Genomic DNA, 10,889 nt, shown 5'->3' with positions numbered 1-10,889 from the left:
TTCAGTCTGCTTGTTTGCAAAAGCTGTTTGGAGACAATTTTTCATATGATATGCATCATCAGCTCCCACAGAAGGCAAAAGGAATTTGATGTGTGGGGGTAGTCTGGGATCCTGTCCAAAATTAGTGTTCATCTGGAAGAAATATGGAAGTCTGATACTTGCTTACTGACCTTTTAGTTGTATTCACTTATTGCTTTTCCTCTGAGGAACTTTGAAAATCTTTATCTCTTTTGTGGTTTTTTTCTTTTCTTTTCTTTTCTTTTTGAGACAGAGTCTTGCTCTGTCACCCAAGCTGAAGTGCAGTGGCGTGATCTCAGCTCACTACAACCTCTGCCTCCCTGGCTCAAGCAATTCTCCTGTCTTAGCCTCCTGAATAGCTGGGATTACAGATGTGTGCCACCATGTTTAGCTAATTTTTGTATTTTTAGTAGAGGCGGGGTTTCGATATGTTGGCCAGGATGGTCTCAAACTCCTGACCTCAAGTGATCTGCCTGCCTCGGTCTCCCAAAATGCTGGGATTACAGGCATGAGCCACTGTGCCCATCCTCTGTGTGTGTGTGTGTGTGTGTGTGTTTTATATAAGATGAGATAAAGCTTTAAAAAAAAAGATTGCAGTAGAAAAAGTTTTCTGATACCCTCTATTGGCCAACTGTGAACCAAAGAGAGTAATCTGTCTGACCTAGCTTTGTGACCTGGGGAACGATTATTCATAACATTCAGAATTCTCTTTATTTTACCCCGAGACTGACCTCTCCAGACCCTAAGCTGGGATGTAAAATTCAATTGGATTTAAACTGTCACTCATTTACTTATGCAACATGCTCTGTGCTGAGGAGAATGCAAAAAAAAAAAAAATAACACAGATCCTCATTTTCAAAGTGCTCACAGTCTAAAAGAGATGTGAGGAGCTGTGCATAAGGCAGAGGGAGCTAAACCTCAAGAGAGGTGAAAATCTAGATGCTCAGGGAGCAGAAACCAGAGAAGACATTCCTTCCTTCCTTCCTTCCTTCCTTCCTTCCTTCCTTCCTTCCTTCCTTCTTTCTTTCTTTCTTTCTTTCTTTCTTTCTTTCTTTCTTTCTTTCTTTCTTTCTTTCTTTCTTTCTTTCTTTCTTTCTTTCTTTCTTTCTTTCTTTCTTTTCTTTCTTTCTCTCTGTCTCTCTCCCTCCCTCCTTCCCTCCCTCCCTCCCTCTCTCTCTCTCTTTCTTTCTTTCCTTCTTTCCTTCTTTCCTTCCTTCTTTCTTTTTTGTCAGAGTCTCGCTCTGTCACCAGGCTAGAGTGCAGTGGTGTTATCTCGGCTCACTGCAACCTCCCCTTCCCGGGTTCAAGCGATACTCCTGCCTCAGCCTCCCGAGTAGCTGGGACTACAGGCACCTGCTACCATGCCCAGCTAATTTTTGTATTTTTAGTAAGGACCAGGTTTCACCCTGTTGGCCAGGATGGTCTCGATCTCTTGACCTCGTGATCTGCCCTCCTCAGCCTCCTAAAGTGCTGGAATTACAGGCATGAGCCACTGTGCCCAGCCCAGAGAAGACATTTCTGCTAGATAGAGCGACAGACATAGTTACATGGAGAAAAAGAAGAAGATGATGATTATTATTATTTGAGACAGGATCTCACCCTGTGGCCCAGGCTCCAGTGCGGTGGCATGATCGCGGCTCACTGCAGCCTCGATCTCCTGTGTTTAAGCAATCCTCCAGCCTTAGCCTCCTGAGTAGCTGGGACTACAAGTGAGCGCCATCAGGCTCAGCTAATTTTTATACACACACACGCACACACACACACACACACACACACACTGTTTTTTTTCTTTTTTTTTTTTAGAGACAGGGTTTCACCGTGTTGTCCAGGCTCGTCTCGAACTCCTGGCCCCAAGTGATCCACCTGCCTCTGTCCGCCAAAGTACTGGGATTACAGGTGTGAGCCACCACGCCCGGTGAGAAGATTATTGTGAACTTTATAAAGTGAGACAGGAAACAGCGTGTAAACGCTCCCAGTGCACTTACTTCGAGTGGCGAGGTGCACAGCAGTAGTCTCAGGTGTGTGAAGGGCAGCTGTGAGAAATCTGGAAAGACGGGATGGAGACCTTGAACACTAGACTAGGGAATCTGTTCTTGATAATTTAAGCAAACGGAAGCCAATGAAAGTCTTTGGCACACTGTTAATCAAAACTGCTCTTAAGGAAATTAACCTGGCAGGAAGATGAAGGGTGGATTGGCAAGAGGAGAGACTTCAGACTAGGAGACTAAGGGAGGGTGCTGCAACAGTCCAGGCAAAAGGAGTGGAATGAAGGTGACCGGCCGCTGCTAGGAAGCTCTGGAGTCTCTCAGTGGGGACATTAGAGGTACCACTCCAGGACAGAGCTCCCTCCTGGGGCAGGGACTGGGAGGAACCAAAGTTATAGCCACACCCCCGGTGACGCCAGGTGGTCGGCTATGGCCTCCCATTGGCTACACCGGCTGCCAGTCCCTGGAGGAGGCGGTGCCCTTCCCTGCCCTCTCTGAGCTCGGCGTTAGGAGTGCGCGGGCTAAGAGCCCGGGGAGACTGGGGGCCAGCCGCGGCCGGGACGTCGGGCGCTGCGGCCGGGGACCCGCTGCTGAGATAGGCAGGTGAGAAGACCCGGGGACGAGGGGCCACCCCAGAGTCCCTGCCACCCTGGGATCCCGCCCCCTTGAGTGCGCGCCATCCCGGGGGGCTCGCGGGGCCAAGGTTTGGGGCGCTGGGAGGAGCGGGCTGGCAGGGACTAGGGGGATGGAGCGGACTGACTCGGGATCCGCCGCCACACCTCCCGTCACAGCCCGGAGTCGGCCCCCAAGTCTCGATGTCGCCCGGAGAGGTGGGCAGGGGGCGGTGGCCGGCGGTCCCTCGCCCCCTTGGGCTCCCGTGACGTTCTGTTTGGAAACATCGGGCCCGGGCTTCTGGCGCGGCGCGAGCGGTCCCGGGGGCGCAGCGGGGCAGCCCAGGGTTCCCGCGCCGAGGAACCCGCGCGGTCAGGGATGCCGCGCTAGTCTTCGGCTTCGGGAGATCCACCAGGATCTCCGGGGCGAAACTTTAAACTCAAACCTTTAAAGAGGCATTTTGTACACCTGGAGTTGCTGGCACGTCAAAGCACCCTAAGGTGACCTACCCTGAAACCACTGTCCCCAAAGTTAGTGGGACACTGTTTAAAGGACAGCACTTTTTACCCGTGGATTTTATTGTGCGTAACGCTGTGGAAATAGAAGTCGAACCACTTAACGTTGGAAAAGCGCTGGTGGTGGGCTACCTGAGGGTCACTGCTTTCTTTGTGAAAATGCCAGTCTTGGAAGCCTGGCCCGCACAGCGGTGTGTCCCAGAGGAGTGTGCAGCGAGGAGCTCCGGGCAGGGCCACCGAAGGGCAGGCGTTGCCCAAGTGGGGCTAGGTGGCGGTCAGAAGGTTCCTTAACCAAGGCATGCCTCAGTCTCGTCTAGAAAGATCTTTTACACACACACACACACACACACACACACACACACACACACACACACACGATTACCTAACCAAATTAAGGTGTCCCTTAAGAGCCAAAAACTAAAGAATATCATAGAGGCTAACGCTGCGCTTCATCAGGGTAAGCCTAAGTAGAAGAATTATTTCATTTCTTTTTCTTTCCTTTTTGGGATTTGGAAGAGAAACAGGAAGTCAGAGATTCAGAGAAAAGAGCATTCACTCCACAACTGTAAACAGTTTATCTTATGTCAGTAAATATTTCCAAAAGTCACTGGGGGTATTTGGAACACCAAGACTTTTTCCTGTCCCCTGAAGTGAAGATAGATTACTTTCAACTTCAGAATCTAGACATGATAGATTCCTTTCAGGTTCAGAATCTAAATGTGGTATTTTATTTATTTAGCAGTCGGCTATGTTATATAGTTACATATATAGTCTCAATGTTATATAGTTCTATAATATTAGTGGTAATGAAAAGGATGGTGGATATTGTTTAAAATTAGAATTTTTAATGGCCCAACATGGTGCACTAATACAACAGTTGCTTTGTACTTGTTACCTAACTGAAATTACAGAATGAAATGAGGGAATCAGGTGTCTAGATCTCAGTGCAGACCATTATCCAACCAATTTGCAGTTTTGATTTATTATGACCCATTAATAGGGAATGTAGATGTTAAATGCCAATTTAATAATATTCTTAAGGCTTTGCTACTTCACTATAAAATATATAAGTAGCATAACTAAAGAAATAGGTATGTTTAACTTTGAATTAATTTATTTTGTCATTATCATAGCAAAGTGCTCTAGGTAAGATATATGTATGATACTTTTCATATTTGAGGTTGACAGTTACCTCTCAATTTTTTGAGTTAATGGTGAAATTCTTGGCAGGGATAGCCACAAGTTATGGTTCATTCAATTTGTAAATGCGGTCCTAGTATACATCCATTTAAACGGCGACTTTTTCTTTAGTCATTTGTAAATACGTGATTTTTAAAATTGAGATCTTAATATAAGTCATACACTGTAAGATTTTTCCTTTTAAAGTATACAGTTCACTGGGTTTTGGTATATTCACAAAGTTGTGTAGCCATCACCAATATCTAATTCTAGAATATTTTCATCACCCCAAAAAGAAACCCCATATCCATTGTAGTCAGTCTCCATTAGCTTCTCCTCATAGCCCTTGGCAACCACTAACCTACTTTCTGTCCTTTGGATTTGCCTCTTATGGACATTTCATATAAATGGACTCATACAATATGTGGCCTTTTGTGTCTGGTATCTTTCATTTAGCATAATGTTTTCAAGGCTCTTTCATGACTATAGCATGTAATTAGTACTATATTCCTTCTTTATGGCTGAATAATATTCCATTGTATGGATACACCACTTTTTTTTTTTTTTTTTTTGAGACAGAGTCTCATTCTGTTAGCCAGGCTGCAGTGCAGTGGCAGGATCTCGGCTCACTGCAACTTCTGCCTCCTAGGTTCAAGCGATTCTCCTGTCTCAGCCTCCCTAGTAGCTGGAATTATAGGCCTGCACCACCATGCCCAGCTAATTTTTGTATTTTTAGTAGAGATGGGGTTTTGCCATGTTGGCCAGGCTTGTCTCGAACTCCTGACCTCAGATGATCTGCCTGCCTTGCCCTCCCAAAGTGCTGGGATTACAGGCGTGAGCCACTGCACCTGGCCAGATCTACCACATTTTATTCGTTCATCTGATGGTGGGCACAGGCTGTTTCTACTCTTTGGCTATTATGAATAATGTTGCTCTGAACATTTATTTACAAGTTTTGGTGTGGACGTGTATTTCATCCCTTGGCATATGACCCCATCCCTTGACATATGACCCAGCAACTCCAATGCCAAGTATAAAGTTACCAATACTTTTTATTGGTATACCAAATATAAAGTTACTCCAGTAACTTGGTAACTTTATATTTAAACTTTTTTTTTTTTTTGAGACGGTGTCTCATTCTGTCACCCAGGCTGGAGTGCAGTGTATGATCATAGCTCACTGCTCAAGTGATCCTCCCACCCAGGCCTCCTGAGTAGCTGGGACCACAGGTAAGCTCCCCCACGCCCAGCTTATTTTTCAATTTTTTGATAGAGATGAGGTCTTGCTATGTTGCACAGTCTGGTCTTGAACTCCTGAGCTCAGAGATGAATTCTCCCACCTCAACCTCTCAAACTGTTGGGATTACAGGTGTGAGCCACTATGCTGGCCTGTTTAAACTTTTGAGGAACTGTAAAACTGTTTACAAAGCAGCTGTACCATTTTTACATTCCCACCAACAATGTATGAGGGTTCCCATTTCTCTACATCCTCACCAACCTTGTTAGATGTCTTTTTCATTAGAACATCCTATTTGATGTGAAGTGGAATGTTGTTGTGACTTTGATTTGCATTCTCCCTCCTAGCAAATAATGTGCTTATTGGCCATTTGTTTATCTTCTTTGGAGAAATGTCTATTCAGATACTTTGCCCATTTTTATCTATTTATTTATTTTTGATTTATTATTATTATTGTTTTTAGAGATGAGGGTCTCCCTCTGTCGCCCAGGCTGGAGTGCAGTGATGGGAACATGGTTCACTGCAGCCTTGACCTCCTGGGCTCAAGTGATCGTCCCACCTCAACCCCCAAGTAGCTGGGACTATAGGCATGCACCACCATGCCTGGCTAATTTTTTTTTTTTTTTTGTATTTTTATAAAGACAGGGTTTTGCCACATTGCCCAGGCTGGTCTCAAACTCCTGAGCTCAGGCAGTCTAACCGCTTCGGCCTCCCAAAGTGCTGGGATTATAGGCATGAGCCACCATGCCCAGGCCTTTGCCCATTTTTTAATTGAGTTATCTTTTTTTTTTTAATCATTGAGTCCTGAGTCCTTTATATATTCTAGACACAGATCCCTGAGATATATAATTTGCAACTATTTGCCCCATTCTGTGGATTATTTTTGCACTTTCTTGATAGTGTCCTTTGAAACATAAAAATTTAAAAATTTTGATGAAGTCCAATTTATCTGTTTTTTTCTTTGATTCCTTGTGCTTTAGGTGTCATATCTAAGAATCTGTTGCCTAATCCAAGGTCATGAAGATTTATACCTGTTTTCTTCTAAGAGTTTAGAGCAAGCTTGTCCAACCTGTGGCCTGCAGGCCACATGCAGCCCAGGATGGCTTTGAATGTGGCCCAACACAAATTTGTAAACTTTCTTAAAGCATTATGAGATTTGTTTTGCAATTTTTTTTTTTTTTTTTTTAGCTCATCAGTTACCATTAGTGTTAGTGTATTTTATGTGTGGCCCAAGACAATTCTTCTAAAGTGGTCCAGGGAAGCCAAAAGATTGGACACCCCTGGTTTAGAGTTTTGGCTGGTACCTGTAAGTTTGTGATCCATTTTGTGTTACTGTGTATATACGGTATGAGATATGGGTCCACATTTATTCTTTTGCATATGGATATCCAGTTGTCCCAGCATCATTTGTTAAAAGACTATTCCTTCCTCCATTGAATGACCTTATCACTCTTGCCAAAAATCAATGTGAGGCTTTAATTCTGGACTTAATTTTGTTCTGTTTATCTATATATCTATCTTTATGCAGGTACCACACTGTGTAATCAAGCTACTGTATACTTTGTAGTAAGTTTAGAAATGGTAACATGTGAGTCCTCCAACTTTTCGATTTTGTTTTGTCTATTCTTCAGCCCTTGAATTTCCAGGTGAATTTTGATCAACTTGTCAATTTCTGCAAAAAATGCAGTTGAAACTTTGATAGAGATTGCATTGTGTGTGTATAGTCATTTGCAAGTATTGCCATCTTCACAGTATTAGGTCTTCCAATCCATGAATATACAATTTCTTCCATTTATTTAGGTATTCTTTAACTTCTTTCAGTGATGTTTTGTAGTTTTCAGTGTACGCATCTTGCACTTCTTTTGTTAAATTCATTCCTAAATATTTTATTAGTTTTGATCCTATTGTAAATGGAATATTTTCTTATTTTCGTTTTTGGATTTTTCCTTCCTAGTGTATAGAAAAACAGTATGTCGATCTGATTTCCTAAAACCTTGCTAAACTCTATAGTTTAGTAGTTTTTTGTGGATTCCTTAGAATTTTCCATGTACATGATCACGTTATTTGTAAGTAGAGATAGTTTTATTTCTTCCTGTCCAATCTAGATGGTTTTTATTTTATTGTCTTGCCCTGGCTATTATCTCTGTTACAATGCTGAATAGAAGTGGTGAGAAAAGGCATCTTTGTCTTGTTCCTGATTTCAGGGAGAAAACTGTCAGTCATTTACCAGGAAGTGTGATGTTAGCTGTGGGCTTTAGTAGATGTCCTCTATCAGGATGAGGAAGTTCCCGTCTATTTGTAGTTTGTTGAATATTTTTATCATGAAGGGGTGTTGGATTTTGTTGAATGTTTTTTTTCTGTGTCTATTGAAATGATCATCTGGGTTTTTGTTCTTTATTCTAGTCACTTGGTGCATTACATTGATTGATTTCAATTTGTTGAAAAACATGCACTCTTCATATTATTTTTAAAACTGTAGACATTTTACTGTAGGACGTAAGCAAGTTATTTTACATGTAGAGCAAAAATTGACCAATATTAACCTTTTGTCCTTTATATTATTCACATGGTGCATTACATTGATTGATTTCAATTTGTTGAAAAATATGCACTCTTCATGTTATTTTTAAAATTGTGGACACTTTACTGTAGGACATAAGCAAGTTATTTTACATGGAGAGCAAAAATTAATCAATATTAATCTATTAACAAATGGGTAAATAGACTCCTCTTATTGCTTAAGCTGAAGAGTATTCCTACATTTCTGCGGAATTATATGATAGTTCAAGACTTAAAGATGCCCCTTTCAGGACTACTTTTCATTTTCTAGTATTGCATCCATATTTTCTTTCCCTGTTCACTGTAAAGCTAATAAGGAGAAAAATGAAGCAGCCCCAGAACTGTGAACATGTTTGTGATCAACAAACTGCATTATCTACTCCTAAATCATTGCTAGTAAATGCCAGTGTGAATCATTAATCATAAATGCTAATATGGGTAATGGAAAAGGTTATTAAGGTTAATCTCCTTAGGAAAAACCTCAGAAAACAATGGGGCGAGGATTCTATGAAAACAAAGAAATGAAAAGAGAATGACTTCCAGCTCTACAGTAATACGTTTCCTTTAAATTAAGGCTAGAATTTAGGGACATCTGAAGGCTTTAACAGGTTGGGGTGCTCTTAATAAATGTTGTAGTCTTTTAAGAATAATTCTGCTTATATTTATTTCTCACGTACTGAATGATATTGTCAGTATTAATGTGAAAATTTAAGTACAAAACAGTCTTTATGCTAGGAAAATAATCTTTTAGTGGGTTTTTAGCAGCATAAAGTTTTTAAAAACTGGTATAGGATTAGGGAGGGTGCTATATTACACTAAATACTGGGAAAATCAATGTGGTTATATTTTTAGAAAACAAAAGAATAGTATACTTCAACTGCAGTTCCATTCCAGGGCTCTGAGAGTTTTGCTGTCACAGTTCTTCGTAACAGAGGCTTTCCATTCCTAATGTAAATTTCATAGCAGGGCAGTTCATAGCAAGAGGAATTCAGAAATACTTTATTAGGCTGCTTATTAAAAATAGCCTGATTAAATATTACCAAACATTTAAAACTAGCTTTATGAATCTCAGAGCCAGAAACCATCATGCTTCCAAAATCAAGTAACACTTCAGAATTTTAGAACCAATTCCCTTGCATCTTGTCGTCTCCCTTACGGTGCTTCTCCCTGCAATTAATCTCCTCCAAAAGGAAAGTTAATATGGAAAACATGAATTCCAGATTTACTTCATATGGCTAACTCCAAATTGCATGTTCATATGCCTTCTCTTACGTCAAATAAAAATTATGCAAACTTGTCAGGATCACAACAACTTACCCTTAAATACGCCAAAGGACCTCTGGCTTGAAAGACTTAACCTGGACCTGGCCAAATTGAGAGTGGTGATAAGGAATCATTATAGTAAAAATCCAAACTGTAAATTGTAGCAATTGAATCAAACTGTAATACTTCCTTAAATTTCAGAATATGGTAAATTATGAGCTGATAGATTCAAACAATCTTATCTGTTAGGCACAGCTAAAATAATAACACCCTGTGTTTATGTGGTGGTGTTATACTGTCTGTTGTTCTACTAGAAATAGCAGTACTTCATTTGTTCCTCACTACATATCCACAAGGAATAATGGTTTGTTGTCAACATGCCCCTTTTTCTGGACTGGCTAAACTGAGACCTAGAAAGGTTAAGTAGCATAGTTGGGCTCCAGCCTTAGTCTCCTATTTCCCACTAAGTTCTTTCCGTAAGCCCTCACCAGTTCTGGAATTCGCCTTAGAATTTAAAACTTGTACATGGATCACACTAGACAGTGATTAGAATGTGTACATCGGATAATTTAACAAATTATCCTGCATGTTAATTGTGTTGTACCATTTGAATGTTTTGCTTCTTTTTGTTATTTTGGGTTTTTTTTTTAGAATAAATATGGCAGAGCTTTCTGAGTCAGAAGGACCAGTAGATTGGAAAGAACGATGCGTAGCTCTGGAGTCCCAGCTCATGAAATTTAGAGTTCAAGCGAGCAAGATACGAGAGCTCTTAGCAGAGAAGGTAAGCTTTCTCCCTAAGCTTTGTTATTAAATGTCAGCTATTGAGGGCCTGTTTCATATATATTAAATAATCTCAGTACTTTGGGGGTTGGATTTAATTTTTATCAAGTGTTTGAAGCTATATTTGGCATATTCTTTGCCAGTGTTAGGGTAGATTGAACTTTAAGACAAAAAATATTTATTTGCAAATGCTAGTGGCGTATGTGAGGACTGTGTGTGTTTGATGACTGTAGACTTCATTCATTCCAGAGAGAAAGCTATAATTTATTTGATTTTATTAGAGGAGTATGACAGCTTTGATCTACTAAATGTTTATAAAAATCACATTGAGGGGATTATAGAAAAAATTATCTATTGGTAGTAAAATGTGTTTATACCGTATTTGAAAGATGTATCTACTTAGGAATCTGTGTTGACTAAGTATATATTACTAAATTCTCGCCTGGGCTAGAACTGAGTTTAACATAATTGTATGCTTTTCTAATCATGTAATTAGAATTTCATTTATATTACAGGAACTTTTTTGCAAGTATGTGTATAAAACCAATAGATTTGTTCATTTATTCATTCAACAAATATTCTTTGAGGGCTAATTATGTGTTAGACACCATTCTTAATACTACAGTTACATATGTGAACAAGACAATCCATATTCCTATTTCCAGGGAACTTGCATTCTAGACCTGTGCTGTCCAATACAGTAGCCCCTAGCCACATGTAGATGGATGTTCAACACTTCAAA

The 10,889-nt window shown here is 40.7% G+C and overlaps 1 protein-coding gene across 5 annotated transcripts in view; it reads left to right on the top strand.

The window, feature by feature from the left end:
- Positions 1 to 2,519: 2,519 nt before the first annotated feature.
- PLEKHH2 (pleckstrin homology, MyTH4 and FERM domain containing H2) overlaps positions 2,520 to 10,889 on the top strand; it is a 125,247-nt gene continuing 116,877 nt past the window's right edge. For 3 of the 5 annotated variants that reach the window (XM_015112245.3, XM_077959659.1, XM_077959661.1), the window contains exons 1-2: positions 2,520 to 2,606; positions 10,019 to 10,148. In XM_015112245.3, the coding sequence (XP_014967731.2) occupies positions 10,026 to 10,148 (123 nt within the window). In that variant the 5' untranslated portion in view covers positions 2,520 to 2,606; positions 10,019 to 10,025. Of the gene's footprint in view, positions 2,607 to 5,459; positions 5,539 to 10,018; positions 10,149 to 10,889 lie in introns of all 5 variants that reach the window. The other 2 variants (XM_077959660.1, XM_028831707.2) reach the window with 2 other exon arrangements.

The sequence above is a fragment of the Macaca mulatta genome, chromosome 13 (genome assembly GCF_049350105.2).
Source record: "Macaca mulatta isolate MMU2019108-1 chromosome 13, T2T-MMU8v2.0, whole genome shotgun sequence".
NCBI lineage: Eukaryota > Metazoa > Chordata > Mammalia > Primates > Cercopithecidae > Macaca > Macaca mulatta.
This window is presented reverse-complemented; position numbering and strand designations above follow the sequence as displayed.